This window comes from Rhinolophus sinicus, chromosome 12 (assembly GCF_057876585.1).
Source record: "Rhinolophus sinicus isolate RSI-liver-muscle chromosome 12, RSI-T2T, whole genome shotgun sequence".
NCBI classification, from domain to species: domain Eukaryota; kingdom Metazoa; phylum Chordata; class Mammalia; order Chiroptera; family Rhinolophidae; genus Rhinolophus; species Rhinolophus sinicus.
Genome location: NC_142512.1, coordinates 52,517,369 through 52,538,750, shown reverse-complemented (window position 1 = coordinate 52,538,750; position 21,382 = coordinate 52,517,369). Strand labels below are relative to the sequence as shown.

Here is a 21,382-nt window from a genome sequence, read left to right as displayed (position 1 = left end):
CCAGGAGTGCATTGGCTCACTACTGGATCCCCAGCACCCAGAACCTGGCACATCATAGGTAATAAATATTTGTCAAGGTTGAAACACGTAGAGAATTTTTTAAGTTTATTTGAGCCAAACTGACGACATATGCTCGGGAGCAAGATCTAACAGGCTTCCCCGAATAACAGTTTTGAGGCTTCCGTTATGCATTTGCAATTAAGGGGACATAAGGCAGATTGGAGAAAGCAAGGTGGGGATTGGATTACAGGATAGTTAAGGTTATGCGCTCACTTGAGGGTTAACACCCTCTTGGAGGGGTATCACTTCTGGTATTTCAAAGGTGAGTTAACCTGGATGCCCAAGAACAATGGTTCGGGATGGCTTAAAACCTTCAGCCAAAGTTGCAGGCCTGGCGTGTGACTTCTCACCATGACCTGCCCCATTAGGAGTTTATGGTCACATCACCCTGTGAGTTTACTTTCCATACAACCCCCTTTTTTAATGCACATATTGATAAGACGAATTCTTTGGGAATGTATGTTTGAAAGTTGAGTTCCACTAGAGCTGAATTTTAGTAACTTCAGGCCCATTCGCAAGACAGCCTACGAGTAAATACTTTCTGAGCACGTGTGTGCAAGCCTACAGGACAAATACCAGCTGAAAGGAGAGGGAGGCAAGTGGAGAAAGAAATGTTTTTAAAAGTGGACCACCCCCAGCCCCTTTGTGGGGGGAAAAGCAGTTTCGTGGAGCATGATGGCAGTTTCTCTTAGGAGATAAAGGAGGCTGAGGAGGTATGTAGAGAGTCAGACAGCCAAAGACAGGTTAAGCAGAGCCCTTTTACAGGACTGTTAAGCCATGAACTCCAAAACCAATAAGTTCTAACTCCGAGAAACTCAAAAGTAGAGCAAGCAGTGTTTGGAAACAGCTAAATGTTGGCTAAGTTACTTCGTTGAGAGACAGTGTGGTAAATGGAAACACAGCTCAAAGAAAGTGATTATTTGTAAAATTAGTGGTTGTTTCTTAATGAAGATTTCTATTTTTAGGAAAAACATAATTAGCTAGAAAGATATGCCCCTGGGGATGTTGGCTGTTTGAAATGAGATTGTCACCAAATCAGGTCTTTACCATCTTAGCCTAATGGATACAGGCAAAGTCTGTGGGAGGGAATAAACCACTTCCCAGGCACTGGCTTTGTAAACCCAAACTAGAAAGGGAATGGCAATTGACATTGTGCCTTTTGGGCTCTAGGTTGGAAGGGGAGTCTCCTGGGTCCCTCCCTGACTTAGTCCCAAGACCTCAGAGGGAACAGAGGCATCTCTATGGTGACTGGAATAAGCTGCTCAGGAGAGTAAAGCCAGGGAATCCCCCAGTCGAGAGCTCTGGGATTATGAATAATAAAGTCAGCAATGGCACCATTGCTCTGAGGCTGGGTTCCAGCTCTGTGCCTGACCCAGAATGATAGGAAGAGGAAGCTGCAGGTTTCCATGGCCCCAAATAAACAGCCTGCTTGGGCCATCTGGTGCCCTGGATTCTGGGAGAGGAAGGGGGTAGTGGAGAGAAGAGCAGCTGGCAAGCTCCTTTCACGCGCCGCTGCTGTGAACCATCCAGAATAGAGTCCCTTCAGGGAGAAAGAGGCCTGAGAGGTTGCCACCTGTTCCCTTGAAAAGGTGAGCACTGAAGGCTGAGGCCAGCCTCCTTCCCCTCCTTGGTCCTCCATAGGCTGAGATGGTGTTTCAGGAAGGGGACATTCACAGGGGAGAGAGGAAACGAGAAGAAAATGTAAAGAACCACCAAGCGTTTCCTGGTAGCTTACAGGCACCAGCCCTTCTCTATGGACTGTGAATTAGGGTACCACTTCTATGTAGGGGGTCCACAGGATTTTCCTTTCTTTTCTGAAGCACCCTGGACAAGACTGACTCTTAAAACTCAACATTATGTGGAGCTAGGGAATGTGCAGTATTGCATAGTGGAATTGGGTCAAGCCTGGGTTAAACTATTTCTATGTGACTTTGAATTACAAACTTAACCTCTAAGCCTCAGGGTCCCCATTAGTAAAATGGAGATTTTGTAGCTGCCTGTCAGCAGGCAACAAAAGTTAGCTGCTACTAAGGGATTCTAAATGTGTGCAGGTTCCTTGCAGGAAATTCCTTTTATTTTCCGAGAACAGATGACTTTTATCTGTTTTACTCTGCAGTCTAGCTCTCCAGATCTTCTTTCCTTCTCCCCTGAGGGGCTGGACAGGCAGCACAGAGCAAGCCCCCGGCATGAGTGGGCAAAGCTGCCCCCTCCTACCTGCAAGTGGCTTCCTTCACCACCACCACTTCTCTGCATAGTTCCCTGAAAGCACCCCAGGCTTTCCGCTCAGGGTTTGCAGGGAGGGCAGAGGCAGGTCTGTTTGCTGGGGCAGTGGGAGGAGGGACCAATTCCCCTTACCACAGAGGGATCTTGGGATGGGGAAGAAGGGGGCGGGGGGAGAGGCAGGGGAGTAAAGACAAAGTGATGCAGGAAGGAAGAAGGCAGGAAAAAATATATCCAGAGGGTGATTCAAAAGGCAAGAGAGAAAGGTGGCTGGATACGGGCCACAATTTCCTTTGCTCCTGAGGTGTGACTGCTCTGGGTGTCACACCCACGTGTTCTCTATCCCACTGGACACACAGGTCATAACAAGATGGGACAGCCACTTGTGTGCAGTGCATGTAAAATCCCCTCGCAGTTCAGTTGAGGTAAAAAGCATAGACACCACCAATGTGGGGTCCAGCTCTGGGTTCCCACCACACTGTGCTCACCTCCTGGGTCCAAGGGAAGTTGCTTCTGGCTCCTTCAGGAACATGGGAGAAGGGGGTTGGGGGGAGGTCCCTGGGCCCACCTCCCAGGGGAGACTTTGGAAGCTTTGCCACGTGGGACTGGGATCTACAGAGCTGGCTGTATTTTCTGTCGGAAAAGGAGTGGAGGAGGTAGCAACAAACTGATCTCCAGGGATTGAGGAGCATTTTCTTCAGCTTCTGAAGTCATCTGTTGGCACATGTAGTTTGGAGGGAGGGAATTGCAAAATCCATACACAAGGATAGTCCACCAGCATGGGGCACCCTGCAAGGTGACATGACCAGCACGGCAGGCACTCAGTATGCAGGGCAACTTCCCAGACCTACTATTTAGAGGTGACAGGCCGCCAATGGACAGGCAGTGAGGCTCAGGACGGCCCCGTACCCACAGCTGTGTGATGGGAGGTGGCTGAGTAAGACACAGAGACTGGACCATGGCTCTGGGGTCATTTCTGCTTTTAGAATACTGGTACGTCTTTTATTAAAGAAGAGAATAAAGCATTTGTAAATATATTTCTCTCATATACTTCAAAGGTGATGCTGGTCGGCTGCTACATAACTGGGGAGCAAACAGGCAGGAGCCCTTACCCCACCCCGTCCCACCCCATCCCCTCCACCCTAGATGACAGAGACACAAGGAGGGCTGGGAGCTACCCAGCTCCAAAGGACAAAAGATTCCAAGATGTGCAGACGGAAGGACCGGATGGAAGGACCAGCCGACAGCTCTCATCACAGTGCCGCCCGGAGAGTAGGGTGGCACCTCCGGGGAGGTCGGGCATGCTTGTTAAGAAAACCCCTTTACCCCTTAGAAACAAATAAGGCATGAAGGTTCCCCACTGGGCTCCCAGCACAGAGGCCAGGGCCATTGCCTTCCACCGGGCTATATGGCTCCTCCGATTTATTTCTTGGGTCTCAGGATGGGCGGCAGGAACTGGAAGCCCTGAAGAATTGTTCAGGGCAAGCTGAGGACCTTGGCATCTCTTAGTTGAAGTTGGACTTCCTGAAGACTTAACAAAAGATTAAACCCCGGACCCAGCTGGGTCCTCAAGAGCCCCCCACAAAGGCGGGAGGTTAAGAGCAGGCATTTTATGGGAGGAAGGAAACATGATGCCCATTCCGGTCCCATTTCAATACTGTTCAGTGTAGGGAGAGAGTCTTGGGCTGTCCCCGGTGAAGGAGGGCAAGAATGGATGCTGGGATCACAGTCTCATGGCGCATGCCTGGGACATTCTGGGGGCGGCAGGCATGACCTGCAGGGGGTCGGCCTGTGGGGGGCATGGGAGTGAGTGAGACATCATGGTCCCTGAGGTGGGGACAGGCAGAGGCCAAACTTGGTGAGTCGCAGGCAGCGTGCAAAGATGGGGGGCTCCTCACTGCCCAGGCCCCTGGAAGGAAGGCTTAATGCCCAGAAGGCATTTGTGGAGTTGGACCCGGAGGAGGCTGGTTCAGAGGGAAACAGGCTGTACCACTTGTGTATGGCTGCCAAGGGGCTCCCTGTTCCCCTCTTCTGATTGGCTACAGAACTGCAGTGGGCGGAGGGTCTCTGGAGAGAAGCCCACCCTCACCAGGGCTGGAGTGGGGGGCACTCGAGGCCTGGCTGAGGTTTCCTGCTTTGCATGGCAGGAGCCACCTCTGACCTGGTGAGGACCCTGGGGGTGGGACAGCTGGTGCTAAGGGAATGACAGAGAGTCACAGCTGGGGAAAAGCAGTGGGTGGTCCAGGAGACCCCCAGAACCTGCAACAGGTGGCTCTGGGGGTCCCCTTTCAAGTGTTTCCAGTTGTTGGCAAGGGGTCAGGGAGACCTTGCATTTCAAATCTCTCAAAAACAAACAAACAAACAAACAAAAACCTTTGGGAAAAAAAAAGCCAGCTGGTCCAGAATGGCTTTCAGAAGCCTGGCTACAAATCTGAGAACAAGGCCCAGGGTCAGAAGCTGGGGGATCTGGGACTCCCCAGGGGAGTGGGGACGTTTGGCTTTGAAACTCAGCTGCGCCTTTGGGCTGACACAGGATGGTGGAGGGTCCTGGGAGGCCCGATGTGTTGACCTTCTCCCACATGGGCAGGGAACAAGCTGAGTCCTCCCACACGCTCCCTGGGTCCGAGAGCCGCCCCTCCCGGCATACATTGCTGCTAACAGGCTTCCTCACTCACCAGGGGCTGCACAGCCTAGGCATCAGGGACCCGTGGCCTGAGCCTGGGGGTGGCTGCAGGCGGGAAAAGGGTCACTTGCTGCTGTGGGTCTTGACCTTGGTGGCGTTGATATCGGCCTTGGTCTTCTGAATCCTGGAGAAGATCTCCTTGAAAAGCGCCTTGTACTCAGGCTGGCTCTGCTCCAGCCGCTTGTCCACCGCCTCCACGTGCTGGCTCAGGCTCTTCTCACCAGCTCTGGCCTCCCCTTGGCCCTCCTCGCCCCCGCGCAGGTCCCTCCACGAGCTGTCCCGGGAGATGGGCCGCGAGGTCTGCACGCCAGCATGTCGCACCCCGGCGCGGTGCTGCCGGCACTTGCTTAGCAGTTCCTCGTACTTCTCGAGCAGCGCGTGGTACTGCTCGTCCACCTCCCGCAGGATGGACATGCCCCGCTTGCGCACGCTGTTGGCGTGCAGCGTGAGGTTGCCCGCGTGCCGGCTGGCTGGGTCTTTGGCCACAATGGCATTGAGCGCCGTGTCACTGCAGCTCTTGCGTACGGCGTGGCTCGGGGAGGTGGCCGGGGAGGAGATGCCATCGTGGGTGCCCAAGTCGTCCCCGCTGCCTGGCTGAGGGTCATCGGCCTCAGGGGCCTGGGTGAGCGGCGCCAGCAGGGCCTCGGCCAGGTGGTCCTCCCGGCCCAGCAGGTAGGTCTTCGCCTGCTTCATCTGCTGCAGCTCCAGCAGCTCGGCCTCCAGCTCCTGTACGCGCAGGCGGCAGCCCTCCATCTCGCACAGCTGCTGCTCCAGCTCCGAGTACTCCTGGAGCACAGCTGCAAACTCACGCTCTGCCCGTTCCTTGCGCTGCCGCTCCTGGCTCACGTGGGAACGCAGCACTCCCACCAAGGTCTGCAGCCGCTCATTCTCCTGCTCCAGGGGCCTGGGGCCCAGCTCCAGGGAGGAACTGTGCAGGCGGAAGGCATCCTCGCACCTGGGTGACAGTGTCGGGAGAGGAGGTCAGATGGGCAGGTCGTGGTCATGGCCAAGCCCCAGCAGCCCCGTCCTAGACACTTAGGTCTTTCTAGTCCACTGGACCGGATATTCCGTTTGCCCCTCTGGATCTACTCTCAGCTCTTTCCCCTCTGCCCTCTGCCCTGGGAGGCTGACCTCAGAGAACTGCTTCAGCCAGGCTTCCTGGTTCACTCCTGAGCTCAGCCAATGGGAAGCACTGGCAGGAGGTCGGAGGGTGGCAGCTGACCCAGGTGCTGGGAATGTCTTCCTCAGGCCCCTTCCCTGGTCAGTGTGGGCCAGGCAGCACTTCATGCCCTCTAGTTCCAGTAACCTCCCCTCCCCTGGCCCCTCTGGGCCTAGGGATGGTAATAGCTCCTCACTACTGCAACCCTGAGGCCCTGCAGTGTCCTTCCCCACCCGTTTTCCTACACCTTGTCCACACCTCTTTATTAATCGCTCCTCAATTACTCTGTGCAAGGCACTGTCTGTCTCTTGCCGAGACTCTTATTGAAACACCCATTAAATATACCACATGTACTCTTACATTGACAAGTCTCCCCATTAAGAAGGTGCAACAGGAACTGAAAGGTAGAGTGGTTACCCCTCCTGGGTTAGAGTTCTGCTTACTAAACAGGTGACCTCGAACAAGACACAGAACCTCTGAGCTTTAATTTCCTCATCTGAGTGGTCGGGATGATAAAACACACCTCATGGTATCACTATGATTAAGTCACTAGGCAGAGTGGGCACACGGTGGTGCTCAGAAAATGCCAGCGGCTATTGTTAGCAACAGGACCAGCCTCTGACAACCTTGACAAGGTACCGACTCTCTTGTTTCCACCTGCTGCCTGGTGCCCACCCTCTCCTTCCTTCCCTGGCTGGCAGCCCTGGGCACTCAGAGACACCATCCAGGGTCCAGGCTGCTCCGCCCACGAGTGGCACCCTCACCTACCGGGCACTGGTGCACAGCTCCTTGAGGCACGGGAAGGTGTGGATGGTGCGTCTTCGTTCCCGCTTCTCCCGGCGCACACGCAGCTGTTCCAGGCCCCGAAGCTGCTCCACCTGGGCCTGCAGCTCCTCTACCTGGGCCTGCAGGTGCTCAATGGTCTCTGTCAGCCTGGGTGGGGTGGGGGACATGCATGGGAAAGACTTTAAGGGGACGAGCCAGCCCTCCTCTCTGTAGCCCTGGAGGGCTGAGGTTGGGGACAGATGGGCAACCTTGAGCCATGCTGCCTGGTGCTGAGGTCAGACAGGGAACGCCAAGTACCCACCCCTCCCCCATGCCTCCGAGGCTGAATTAACCATCTCTCCTCTGTGCCACCTCCATTCCTTGTAAAACCCTCTATCACTTATCACCCTGCATCACAATAAAATATTTACCTGCCTGCCTTCCCTCCCAGTCTGTGAGCTCCCAAAGGGCGGGCAGTGTCTTTGTAGCCCCATCACTATATCGCCGATGCCTAAACAGAGCCTGGTGCGGAGTTGGTGCTTAAAGGGCTGTGGCCCGAATGTTAAACCACTCCAAATCAAGGAGGGCAAATGCCCTACCATCCCAGGTTCCCAGGCCTGGGCTTCTGGGAGAAGGAGCAGGAGTTCCACCCATGTGCACACCCAGCCGCGGGCCTCTCCCTCGCCCGCCCTCCTCCCCCTGCCCTCCACCCTGCCCTCACCCATGGATCTTCTGCTGGGCAGCCTTACTCTCCAGCACTAGCTTCTGGTTGGTCAGCTCCAGGTCTCGGGCTGTCAAGTCCAGCTGCTCGTACACTTTGGCATGCTGCTCATTTACGTGCCGCAGCGTGTCCAGCTGCTTGGTCAGGTACTGTGGGGGTGAGGAAGCTTTCAGAACAGGGTTGGGGAAAATGTCTCTGCCTGGACCCTCCTCCCACTTCTAGGAACAGGTTAGCTTTGGGGAATTAATCTGAAGCAGACTAAGGGGTAAAGACAGTGGTGCAATAGGGCTGCCTGGGATAGTTGTGCAGGTTGTAAACTGCACAAGGCTGTTCGTTGGGCCAGGGGCCCTGGATGGGTGTGGGAGCGTGTGCAGGGCCCGTGGCCCCTCACCTCGATCTCCTGCACTTGCTCCTCATTGGTGGCGTACATCTGCTGTAGAGACTCCTCCAGCTCCTTGTTTCTCTCCAGAAGCGTCTTTCCCAGCTCCGCAGCCAAGTGCAAGTCTAGAGGAGAAAAAAGAGTCATGTGAGAAAGAAGCCAGAGGACCCCCATTCATGTTCTGAGCATTCATTCTGAACTGCGCCTCAGGGACCCTGAGATGAGCAGGGCACAGGGGCTGCCCGTGGGGAACCTCCAGGCCTGGGAGGGAATGTAAGCCGGGAGCTAAGCCTTTGCACTGGCTGTCCCTTCTGCCTGGAATGTCCTCTCCCCAGACACTCCCAGGGCTCATCCTTCTCCCCCTTCAAGGCTGTGCTTAAATGTCACCCTTTCCAGGAGGCCTTCCCCCAACCATTGATTCAAAATCACACCCTCCCCCGCCCTGCACTCCCTCTGCTTAGTTTTCTCTCCTTGGTGTGAATCACCATCTAACTAATCAAACAACTTGCTCATTTATCTTGTTTGTCTCCCCTGACTAATTGTAAGCTTACAGGGTAGGTTTTGCCTGTTTCGTTCACTGATATCCCCAGGACCTAGAACAGTACTTGGCACAAAGCAGGTGCATAAATCTTTTTTTAAAAGAATGAGGGGAATGTTATAAGACATAGGGACAAAGTGCCCTGAATGCTAGGTAAGGGAGAGTTCACTTCCGGGACAGCGGGAGGCTCAGACAATGAGCAGCCTTGAGGTTGGGTTTGGGTGACCAGGAACTCACTGAGAGGCGCCGGGGGCAGCAGGGCTTGCTGAGTATTAGCACTGGATGAGGCTTTAGAGCTCGTGGGCCCAACCTCCTTATTCTATGGATGACAGGCCAGGGAGGGAAGAATGGGAAGAATGACTTGCCCAAGGTCATCAGCTGCGTTACGGCCGTGTTGAAAGCAGAATTCAGGTCTCCTTGCCCCAGTCCAGTAGCATTTGGTGCTAGTGACACACACCCCTCTCCGAAACTGCCTTTCCCTGGGCAGCAAAACCATCTTCTTCCCTCCAGCAGCCCTGATTCTTGAACCCTGTAGGACTGGAACCTCCTCTCCCCATCCCAGTCCAAGGTGCATGAATACCTGTTAGAGAGGCTGGGAGGGGACCGGGGCTGTGTGATAGGGAGGGGATAGAAGGAAGTGGCAGGTGCTGGAATCCCTCAAAACTCTATCAGGGCTGGAGTTGTATGGGGTTACCTAGACATGTGGGGGTGGATATTCTCCTTGGTACATGCCTATCTCTTTTTAGAAACAAAGGGAATCATATTTCTGTTACTTATATAGATGTATTTACATATAAACGTAGGACTCCCTTAATTTCTAAAAAGAGTTAGGCAGAGTGATGAAAATGTTCTAAAATTGATTGTGGTGATGATTGCACAACTCTGTGAATCTACTAAAGACTGTTGAGTTGTTGTGCACTTTAAAGGAATGAATTATAGCTCAATAAAGCAGTTAAAGAAAAAAAGATGTAGGCAGCTTAATTCAGAGACCAGGACTGGTGGCAGGCAGCAAGAGGTTATTAGTCAGTTCACAAGGCTGTTTGCTGTTTAAAAGAGCTTTAAGGTTTGTGTTACGGAGCATTTGATGTAACAAATCAAACAGTACAGAGAGGTTAAAAAACAGTGATAAAAAATTATTTGAAAATGTACCTCATAGATATTCTTAGATCTGAAACTGGGAATAAACAAATAAACATGGCCCCAAACGGTTAGGAAGGAACAGTGCCATTTGTAAGTAATTAAACTTCCAGTCTGTGTGTGGAGTATGGAAAAGGGGGGAGAGATGGGGCAGAAGAAAGAAAACACCATCTAGAGAAAGGGGCTGTCCACATGTGGGTGAAGTCCTTCTAAACAGCATTCTGTGCTTAAAACAGCTGTGGATACAATTTTCTGTAAATAGAGTCACATTTTTCTGTATCTGCTTTTTTCATTTAATAATAGGGCACAGATAGCTTTCTTTGCCAATGTGGACCGACAGGATCGTTTTTAGTGGATGTGAACTTTCTTTTGTATACAGGTCCCTAAATAGTCCTGATCGTTGGACTTTTAGGGCGCTTTCAAGTTTTTTTTCTCTCTTAAAAATGAAACTGTAATTGGGATCACAAAAATCTTTGTGCAAATCAACACCTATTTCCTGAGGGTAGAAGATACTTTCCTAGAACCAGAATTCTGGGGGCAAAGTACAGGCCTATTTGCTTCATTCTGCCAAAATGCTGTCCAGGAAAGCTTGGGTCCTTTGGCCACGACGAGGCCCTCAATCGAGACTGATGGGGTAAATCCAGACTAAGAGGCGTAAAGGCAGCTCTGCTAGGGCCGCCATGATGCGGTCCCGGGCCTGAGCTCGGTACCACTTTCCCTTTTCAGACCTCTAGAGGATGGATAGTTTCTATACTTCCTCCTGGCACGTTTCATAAATACAGTTGTTTCAGCTGAGCCGCTTGCTTGGCACTGGATGGCTCCCAGAGAATAGTGACTCCCGGCGGGCATTTGAGAGCAGAGCCTCGGGCATTCTTCCGGCCAGCGGGTAGGACTGACATCCCCTTATGAAAGCCTGAGGGCCCTGACCAGCCACCAGGCCTGGACCAAAGGCCAAGCCATCCATCAGGAGGAACAAACCTGGAGTCTGCTCCCATGCAGAGACGTGAGGTTTTGAAGCAGCCAGAGTGCAGCCTGCAGGCTGGAACTACACTTGGAGGGGGGTCCTGTGCCCAGAAGTCACCCGGAGGAGTTCACTGGTAGAGAAGTCCAAAGCTGCTATCCTAGAGCAAGGCTGCAGTAACAGCCTGGACAGACGGGAGCTTTCCCAAACTCCTACCTCAGCCATCAAACAAAATACTATTGAGAGACACATAAATCACAGATAAGAACCTTTAACCTTAAGCAATAACTTTCTGATGATGAGGAAGCCAAGAAAAACCAGTTACCTGACACAAACACACCGGGGGAATGAGGCGCGTGTGGTATGAGATTAGTAACTAGAAGGGGCGGTGTCTATAAGGTGTGGAGTCTGCTATTAGGCCGTGGCACTGCCACCCTGTGTTATGCTGAGTGCTTGGCGGAAATTCGGGCACCCAGCAAGACCACCCCTAGTTCTGATGAGGGAGCCACACCATCTTCCTTCTCTGTAACGGGATGGTGAGCATTCAGCTCCTCCCCAAACACGATCAAATAATTCATGTACAGATGAGAATGATAAACAGAGGGCCACATCATCAGTGTTTTCTACCTTGGGAACTGTCAGGTGGTCTGTGAAGAGGACATTGCTATGGATGTCACCTTCTGTACTGGCATCAGGGGACAGGCTCTGTGGGTGGCCTGCATAGATTGACTGCAGCTTAGCCTAGAGTCCAAGGCCACAGGCTCAGAGGTGGAGTGAGGAATGGTCATGAACTTTTTGCTCTTCCTCCCAGGTGAACGTCTGAGCTGTGTGTATTCCTACTGCCGGCAGGCTGGGGTAGCTGCAAGTCACACTGCAAAAGCAGGGACATCGCCCTACAAAGGCAGTGACTGTGACCTGCAACGCACAGCGATTCAGGAATGGGGAAGAAGGGAACACAATAGAAGCTGTTTGGGGTAGGCGAGACTCTCTGGGACTGTCTCAGAGAAGCCAGATTACAATGCAAGCGAAGCCGGTCAGAGCTGCCAGGAGGGGTCACGAGAAAAGTCTAGAAGCTGCACAGCCAAGGACAGAGTGGGGCCAAGTGTTGGGGAAAGGATACCAGCTAACTGAGGGCTCCAGGGAGGGTGCAGCTCCCCATAGAGCAGAGCCGGAGGGAGGCCTGGCAGTGGGAGAATGGGTGAGCTGGCTAAGCTGGAAGTAGAAGCCAGAGAAATAAACAGCCTGTCCCAGGCAGGTTAATGGTCACACAGGACCAAGCTGGGGAGGGTAATAAGTCCTTCCTCGCCTGGACCCTAGGATTTTCTGGGGTCTCTTGCAGTGGACTTCAGCAGTTTTACTGAGGTGCTGCTCAGGAACAATGCCCCAGAAGCCTGAGAGGGAATGGTCTGGAGCCAAGGGGATGTCTTTGAAAAGGAATGCTGAAATCCCACTGCCCCTCACTGGTTGGGGTCTGGTGGGTGCTATAGACTCCAGAGCAGAGAGATGGGAAAGGGACGGGACAGGCACAGGGAAGAAGAGACAAAGATAAAGGGGTGGGGGGCATCTACCACCTGGCAGGGCGGTGGGGGACCTGCTCACAGCCTGTAGGGCATGAATGTCAGGAACTCTGCATCCACAGAATTGGGATCCAGTCACCTCCCTCCCCTTGCCACGTGGAGCTCTTGGCCAAGGCTGAGATTCAAGGTCAGGTGGCCAGGACTTGAAATCTGTGACTCAGCAGCCATGTCTCAGCCTGGAAAGAGGTACCCACAGGACTCACCAAGCCTGGTCCAAGGTGGGGAGGGAGGCGGCAGAGAGAGAATGCCAGTGTTTAATAATTGATGGCTTCTTCTATTTTTACAAGTGCTGTAGCAGTGGGCAGAGGGAACACAGTGAGAATCGAGGACCTTGTTTGTCTCAAACCCCCCCCCCCCCTTCTATTAGAACAGAACAGCATCAAAGTCAAACAGGATCTCAGTGGCCAAGCCTCTGAAAGTGAACTCAGGGCCGGCCCTAGGGGCAGAGGAAACAGACGTGGAAGGGACACTAGGTTGGCTGGGCAAACCACTTCCTGAGCCACTCAGAGGCAACTAGGGAGCAGCTGGGCAGGAGAGAAATTTGGGGATTGGGTGTAGGGAAGGGGGACACAACAGGTGCCTGATCCCCCCGTTGTGCTTGGCCTTTGGCCCTCGCTCACCTCATCATCCATCTCTCCATGCAGGGGTAGTGCTTCAGTACCTGTGCTGGGTGGGACTTCCTCCAACCCCCACCCTTCCCCAGCACTCTAGATAACTCCTACATTCCAGTAATCTTCTAGAATGTCTGCATGCCTTCCTGTACCCAGGGAGCACCTATTCACCCAGCAGCTCAGAGGTACGTTTGCATAAACCTTTCTGAGTCTCACAGCAGAATGCTCTCTAGTCTCTGCTTGCTACAGAACCCCTGTAGCTCTATCACAGTTGTTTGATCCCCTTTCTGCTTCCTCTGCTGGAATGTGGAGTCCCCTGAGAGCAGCGAGCTCATCCCCAGGCTTAGCACAACACTCGCCCATGGCAGCAGACATTTGGTGTTTGGTCAAAAGCTCCAGTTTCTTTTGGGACTGTCTCATTTTTGGTTTCCTTCCTTGTTCCTGGGCTCTGGCTACTACTGGGGTAGGAGGGGAAGCCGACTACTGCAGACCAGCAAGGTCAGAGAAGGGGGCCAGCTGGGCCCACCCCTCGTCCTGGCCCGGAGCAGGGTGGCCCAGCTCAGTGGGAATTTCGACACTTCTCCCTCTCTGGAAGCAGCACAACTCCCACCCCTACTCCCTGGCTCCTTCCTTCCACATCTGGGCTGGGAACAGTGCCAGACACTTTCAGAGTTAAGGATGCGGGAATGAAATGAGACAGCAACAATATCAGCAGCTGCCTCCCAGGAGGCCATCTTCCCAGGCACTCAGTTTCCAATCTTTCTTTCTAGGCCCACCACTTCCATGAAGCCCTCTCACTGCATCCTACCACCCAGACTTAATTACAGGCCCACCTCCACCTGCCCAGGGCCACCTAGTGGGCCAGGGCTGGGACTATTCCCAGCTCCCAGGATAGTGTCTGACACTTAAGTACAGCCTGACAGATGTTTGTGGGATGCAAAATTTGGGGAGTGCCCAGTGTGGGGGAGGGGCTGTTGAAGCCAGTATTGGGCCTCTCACTCCAGGCAGGGAGGCTGACCATAGACTCCAGAGGGAGTATGGCAGGGTGCAGCCCAACACACCCGGTTCCACACTAGTCCTCCAGAGGCTCTGATTACCCCACATTCCTGAGCACAAGGACAGACAGAGCGTCATCTACCAGCAAATCTGGTCATGTGGGGATGTGGGTCAGGGCCAGGAACAAAGGCTCCAGGATCAGGGTAGATGCCTCCCATGAAGGCAAGGCCAGCAGTCGAGGGGGCCCTGGGGATGGAGCCCCAGAGCAGGAGTGTGTCCACACCCAGGCTTGCTGGGGGACTGGGGTCACTTCTCTTGGACATGTTTGCTTGCCCCTCCAGCTGTGACCATCCAAGAATGCGGCGTTCTCGGGGAGGAGAGGGTGGACTTGACTCGGCTCCAGCAGGCCTTGGCCCTCACCCTCTAAGGCCTCCGTCTCTTTCCTGTCCTAACAGCCCGCCCCCTACTCGGAGTGATGTCACTTCAGCCACCTCATCACCAGCTTCTAACCCCCTTCTAGTCACTTTCTCTGCCTTCAGATAGAAGGGGGACGTGGCTGCCTCTTTACGCAGGACCTCATCTGGGCCCTTGCTCAGAATTCCCAAATCGGACCCCCTCCAGACCATGAGCCATTAGGGAGGGGGCCAGGAGGGGAAGGGCCAGGGGACTCCTCCCTCAGGAAGACAGATTGGAGACTCCAAGTCTCCCTTTCTCCCCCGACAGGGTCCTGCACCCCCATCCCCTCCCTGGTTAAGGGAAAAGGAGTTGGGGAAACTTTCTGGGAGTCTTAGAGCTCAGGAATCCTGGCAGGGAAGGGTGTTGCAGGATTTTAGGGGATAACTCCTCCCCACCACACACACACCCCACCCCTCCCAGCAAAACATAACCAAGGAGCGACCTCCCAGCCTCCAAAGACTTCCAGCCAGGACTCAGGCCCCCCAACAATACCAGGGGCCCCTGGGCAGTTCCTGCCTCTAAGTTGGGGTGGGCAAGCTGGGTGAAGTGTGCCCCTGTACTTCGGGGGAGAAGGAAGTCCGTTCCCCCGACTTTTGCAGGTCTCTGCGGGTCCGGTCTGGGTCTCCTGGGCAGCGCCCCTTCCCTCCACGTCCCCATTCTCCACACGCATCACCCCTCGGAGTCCGGCGCGCGGGGTCCAGCCCAACCCTCCCGGGGGTGATACCGCCCAACAATGGAGAAGCGGACAGGGTCGCAGGGCGCACCCCGCTTTCCCGCCCCCCTCCGCCGTGCTCACCCTGCTCCAGGTCCTGCTGGTCGTACCAAGGCTCCTCTTCCTCTGCGGAGAAGTCCTCCATCCCGGCTGCCCTCCGCATGGCCCGTGGGCTGCGGGCGGGCGCTGCGGCGGCGCGGCTCAGGGCCGGGGCGCGGGGCCCGGGACAATGCGGCGGAGGTGGGCCGGGTCTCCTGCGTCGCGGACTCCGGCTACAGAACCCCGGCTCGCGCTGCGCCCCTTCGCCATCGGCCGGTGACACGGCGCCCACACGGGGCTGGAGCGCCGCCGCGGTCTGGTCCGGCCGGGGTCCTACGAAGCCCGGGACACGGAGCGGCGGCGGCACAAAGGGTGGAGGGGAGGGGAAGGCGGGCGGGACCGCGGCAAGGAGGGTCGGGGCCGGCCGGCCGGCCTAAGGCACTAGGAGCGCGCGGCTGCCGCGGCGGGCGCCCCCTGCCCGGCTGCGGCCCGCGCTGCCCCCACCCGGCCGAGAGACACCCGGAGCCGCGGCTGCATCTCGGCTGGGTCCACCCTGCGCTCTTCCAGCCACCCGCTCCGTGGGGTGGGGCTGGCCGCCGGCGACCAATCAGAAGACGTATGCAAAGATAGAGGCGGGGCCGAGGGCGGGATCTCCCTGGTGCTTTGGTCTGGCTGCCGCTGGATCAACGCCCCCACCCCACGTCCCTCCACGCTGGGCTCTTTCAGTTTAGGGCTCAGTGTGTGGAAATTATTTTCTTTTGTTTACCTGTTGTGTTTCTCTGAAATCAAAGATCTTGTCTCGTTCACAGCTGGCTCTTCAGTGCCTAGAATAGGCTAGTCTATTGATATCTTCCACAGGCACTTTGAATGAATGATTATTTGACTATTCATTTACGATTACCTTTTAGAAGCTATTTAAATGCCGGTGGCCAGAAACCTCAGCACAGGAGTGGCGAAGTTTGAGGGTGTGTTACCTGCATTCTGGGCCTTTCTCTTGAAGGTCCTTTTTCCCTCTTCTTGGGAACCACATCCTGTATCCAATTATATTCATTAAAACCAAACACACTTTCACCTGGTCAACCATTCTTTCCTTAAAGGCGTTTTCAGACTCAATCCTTCATGATTTTTATTAGGACCCACCATGTGCTGATACTGTTGAAGCACCCTGAGTGTATCCAACTCTGAAAATATGTGGCAAATATATCCAACAAAGGACTTGTGTCCAGAATGTAGAAAGAACACCCTCAAATCCACAAGAAAAAGAAAGACAGTCCAGTAGAAAAGTGTATAAAAGAATTGACTAGGCACTTCACAAGTGACTGAAATGACCTGATAAACATGTGACAAGGTGTTCAACTTCTTTAGAAGGATCAAAATCTGTAGGGGAAGAGAACGAAGCAGGGTTGGAAGAGGCAAAAGCTGAGTTGGTATGTGGTCTTGACAAAGCCTTCCTTGATTCCTGGAGAGCTCTGAATCTGGGGTGACCCTTCAAAGTTATTCCAAGTGGCAGTGGGAAGAGGGTCTTTATATATGCCCCCAAGACACACACACACACACACACACACACACACACACACACACACATCAGCCAGTCATTGAATGAATGCAAGCTGCCTCTGGGAAGTGGGTGTGACCTTGGACAAAGGAGCTCATTTTATCTCCTCTCTTTTAGAGAGGGCTGACAGTGGAGGACTGTCAGCCAGCAACCCTCCCAGCAGCCGGGGCACAGGTCCATCAGTCCTGAAGGGGAGTCTGGGGGAAGCATCACAGAATTCACTATATATGCATACCCTATCAACCCAGCAATTCTGTTCCTATATATGTGCAACAGAAATATGGACATGTTAACTGAAAGACATACACAAAAATGTTCACAGCAGCACTGCTACTAGCCCAAAATGAAAGCAAGCCAAATGTCCGTCAATAGTCGATGGATAAAATGTGGTGTATTCATGCGATGTACTATTATAGAGGACAAATAAAATGTTGGGTGAAAGATGCCAGACACAAAGAGTAAATACTTGTATTAGTTTCCTATTGTTTCTGTAACAAATTGCCCCAAATTTAGCATCTTGAAACAACACAAATTTATTATCTTACAGTTTTGTACATAGGTTAGGAGTCTCACGGTCTCATTGGCTGAAATCTAGGTATCTGCAAGGCTGACTTCCTTCTGGAGGCTCCAGGGGAAAGTCTGTTTCCTTGCCTCTTCCCCCTTCCAGAGGTTGCCTACATTCCTTAGCTCATGGCTCCCTTCTTCCATCTTCAAGGCCACCAACAGCAGGTTGAGTCCTTCTCACACTGTATCACTCTGACCTCTTCTGCCTCCCTCCTCCACTTTTAAAGACCCTTGGGATTACACTGGGTCCACCCAGTTAACCCAGCATAATTTCTCCATCTCAAGGTCCTATACTTAATCACGTCTGTAAAGTCCTTTTGCCATATACAATATAACATATTCAAAGATTCTGGGGATTGGGATGTGGACATCTTTGGGGATCATGATTCCATTTATATAAAGTCTAAAACGGACTAAAATGAATCTAATCAGGATGGTGTTTGGCCTTGGGGAGACAGCAAGGTCAAAGGCACTAAGGCAGAAAGAGCTTGACCTATATTAGGAACTGACCAAAGCTCAGTATAGCTGAAGTGGAGTGGCTAGAGGAGTGACGAAATTGGAATTAGGGCCATGGGAAGGAGTTGGGATTTTTGTTTCCCAAGTAGACAAAGAAACAATAAAAAGCTTTCAATTTTGAGGCTTCTATGATAGTCTAGAAGGGAGGTGATGGTGGGATGAGCAAGGTTGGAGGCAGAGAAGATGAAGCAAAATGAAAAATATTTTGAGTATAGAACTGACTTGTGCAGATGAATTGACTGCAGAATTGGAGTGATGCCTTAGACTTCTGGATCCAGTGACTAGGTGATGGTGATGCCATTTATTGAGATGGGGATCAAATGAATCTAAGGGACAAGCAGGTTGGGGGTGGGGGTGGGGTGTTGAGGTCTAGAACGATCTGGTCAGGACCCCAAACCCACAAAGGTCCCCTCCCCATTTATTTCTTCATTCTGCAGCTCTGTGAAAATATAATTACAGGAGCCAGGGCTGTCCCTAGGGAGCATAGGAAGTCCCCAGAGGAAAGCAGGGGCAGAGGATGAGGGCCAGGGCCTGGGCAGTGAGGATGCCAACAGGGCCCTCCTCTTGCCAGAACAATGAAAGGCAGCCCCCAACCTAAAGAGTCACCTCCACTCCCTGGAGCTGAGGATGTTTTTTCAGTGATGACGTAGATGAACATCCATCTCTTGGGTCATCTCTCAGCCTTCAGCCTTCACCACAGTGGCCACACCTCTAGCATGCCTCTACCCAAATACTCTCCTTTCCTGTAGCCATCCACCCACAGAGCTGTGACTGGCTGAGGGATGGGGTGCCTGCTGTATACTAGGCCTGTGCTGGGCCTTTGCCTGATTTGGTTCTTCCAACCCCAGGCTCCTTACTCAGTGGGATAACTCCCTGTGCCTTCAGGGCAGGCCTAGTATTTTCTAAATTATTCCATGAGGAGGAAAATCAGATCTGCTTTTGAAAAAGGAAATTAGTCAGTCTCCCTGAGCTACCAGCCAACAAACCCTGGGATCCATTTCAGGCCTTTTCCTCTAAGCAGGGTAGAGGGTAGTGAGCCTGTGCCCCCGGGAGGGGGGGGGGGGACATATAAACAACCTGACCGAGGGAACCCCCAGAGCCTGGTGCTTCCTCTGTGTGTCAGGCAGACCTATTTAATGGTGTTTCTTTTCGGGGGCATCAAGACGGGGCGCTGATAGACTGGATGTTCCCCAAACCTTGGGCATTTTAATTCCCCTGGGGTCGCTTTCCCACTGCGGCGACCAGGAGCACTTCCCGAGTTCCCACCCGAGCTCCCCGGAAATGCAAACCCAGATCCTGGAGGCGGCGCCAGGGTACAGATACGGACCCCTGGGGCAGGTCGGTGCCCCGACGAGAAGATGCAAACGCCCTCCCCACGGGGGCGGGCTAGGGAACGTGACACGACAGCCTGCTGGCACAGTCGACACAGCCCACCCCCCACCCAACCTACCGGAAATGACGGCGCTTGCGCGGGCAGCGCTGACGTTGAGGGTCCCGGCCGCTCCTAGTCACGCGAGTCACGCTTGGGGAGGGCCAGGATTCCCAGGTCCGAGCCTCTGGACCCTTGGGTTTTCCAAAGACCCCACACATTGTGCATCTTGGGTCCAGGTCAAGGGATCAGGCAACACCAGGACACCTTCCTCGGGCACCCCCACTCCTGCAGGCCGAGCTGCCTCCCTATCCCCAGACTTTCCAGCGCTGGACACACATTGCACTGAATGTTCTCACCCATCTGTCCCTTCCACCAGTTTGAGATCAGCGCCTGGCAGGGTAAGGCGCTCAATACATTTGAATGAATGAGGTCATCTGGTATCCCCTCCCTCCTTCCCCTATAAACCATCGGAATGTAAGCCCAGACAAGTGTCTGCTCTGAACCTGGAAGTAGTTTAGATTCTCACAGCCCCTGTGGGCAGAAAGTGTTTCCATATGTCCACTTCGAATCCCTGCCGTGTAAACCCTCCCAGGGTAGCATCAGGGCACAGGCGTGACCTGAGTGTCCCCCTGTGGCCTCACCCTTACTTCTTTTTTCTTTTTTTTTTTTAAGATTTTATTAGGGAAGGGGAACAGGACTTTATTGGGGGACAGTGTGTACTTCCAGGACTTTTTCCAAGTCAAGTTGTTGTCCTTTCAGTCTTAGTTGTGGAGGGCGCAGCTCAGCTCCAGGTCCAGTTGCCGTTGTTGGTTGCAGGCAACCTTGTGGTTGAGAGCCCACTGGCCCAGGTGGGAATCGAACCGGCAGTCTTCGGCGTTAGGAGCATGGAGCTCCAACCACCTGAGCCACCGGGCCAGCCCTCACCCTTACTTCTTCAATACATACCTCTTCATGGGGCTGTTGGGGGGATTCCGAGTTAACACAGGCACAGTGCTTAGAGCAGGGCCTGGGCCGTGAGAGCACTAGTCACTGCCTTTAGGATTATTATTATTAGAACTTTTTTTACCTGGAGGATCTATTCCTTGCCCATCACTACCCCTCTTCTGGCAGGGCTCCTAGGGAGGCCTGTCCAGGAATCTTACCTTCCTGGTGGGGGTGGGGGCCGAGGGGGCAGGTGAGGCTTTCAGTTAAGGCTAGAGCCACGGGCGTAAGAGACCTGTGGAGAAGACATTTGGTCACTGCCAGCTGCATGGGCTCCCACTGCATCTTGCATGCCTGCTGCACAGTGTGCCAGACCCGCCTCTCGTCAGCCTGAGAGCTCCTTAAGGGCAGGCATATAGTAGGTACACAATGGATGAACAAAAGACCAGTGGTAGAACCATATCCCTTGGCCTTCCTTCATCTTTCTCCACCCCAGGTCAGATCTACCTGCCCCACCCGAAAGGCTCCTAAAAGTACTGAAAAATGAATCTGAGAAACTGTTGGTGAAATGTGTTGTTCCTACTGACTGATGTGGACAACCAAAGTGACTCCATCTTCCATGATCCTCCGGAGTTATCTTCACTCATTTATCCAATAAATAATTGCTGTGTGCTAGGCTGGTGCTAGGTGATGGGGATGCAGGGAACATGTTTGGGGAATAACATCATCAGGATATGGTGATGGATTGGACATAGGGGTGACGAGACATCCCACTTGTGATTGCCTCAGTTCAACCCTAAGCATCCCTCACCTCGTCACCCAGCTGGATTCCCTGTGTTCAGGTCACTTCGTCTTTCCTGCAGCAGCCAGAATGACTTTGCTAAGACATAGCTTCAAAGGCTCCTCGTTGCTCATAGAATAAGGTAAAAGCCCCTTAACAGGATGGATGCAGTCAGTCCTTTATGCTCTGGTCCTGGTGTGCTTCTCAAACTTTATCTCTTGTCACTCTGCATTTCACCCCAACTAGGTGTTTCCATTCCCTAGTCGTACCACACTCTCTACACTTCCGGGCTGTCCTTCCGCTCGCTCCAACTGCCTGGATGTGGGACATGTTCCATTTGCCCTTTTAGATCTCTTTCCATCATCTCCATCTGCTTCAAGCCCTGGAGGCTGAAGCTTTTGTGGGCTGCAAGCTTGTGTCCCTTGCTCTCTTGATGTTTGTGGGTCCACTGATGGGAAGTACTAGTTGGAAATCAGGGGACAGAAGAAGAGTGAAGGTGGAGTATCTATCCAATAGCACCCTACCTTCCAGACCCTGGGAGGCCACCGCTCCTGTCTGCCCTCTCCTACAGCTGGGCTCTCTTCCTCTGGGTTTTGGCAATCATTCTGCACCTTGCCCCTTCAAGCTGAAGGATGGCCGAGGCTCCCCTCTGCTTCTGG

At 53.4% G+C, this 21,382-nt stretch overlaps 1 protein-coding gene across 5 annotated transcripts; it reads right to left on the bottom strand.

Moving 5' to 3' along the window:
• Nucleotides 1–3,250: 3,250 nt before the first annotated feature.
• CDR2L (cerebellar degeneration related protein 2 like) lies at nucleotides 3,251–19,352 on the bottom strand. 5 transcript variants are annotated; one of them, XM_074319557.2, is made up of 6 exons: nucleotides 19,100–19,352; nucleotides 15,060–16,391; nucleotides 8,000–8,112; nucleotides 7,609–7,757; nucleotides 6,891–7,055; nucleotides 3,251–5,918 (listed from the first exon to the last, which is right to left on the bottom strand). In XM_074319557.2, exons 2-6 carry the CDS (start codon nucleotides 15,136–15,138, stop codon nucleotides 5,027–5,029), a joined length of 1,398 nt encoding a protein of 465 aa, XP_074175658.1. In that variant the 5' UTR covers nucleotides 15,139–16,391; nucleotides 19,100–19,352; the 3' UTR covers nucleotides 3,251–5,026. The 5 variants fall into 5 exon arrangements, with proteins under 5 accessions (XP_074175658.1, XP_088658505.1, XP_088658504.1 ...); XM_088802379.1 differs by having other exon boundaries at nucleotides 15,060–16,045; XM_088802378.1 differs by lacking the exon at nucleotides 19,100–19,352 and having other exon boundaries at nucleotides 15,060–15,838; nucleotides 15,916–18,680.
• Nucleotides 19,353–21,382: the final 2,030 nt, after the last annotated feature.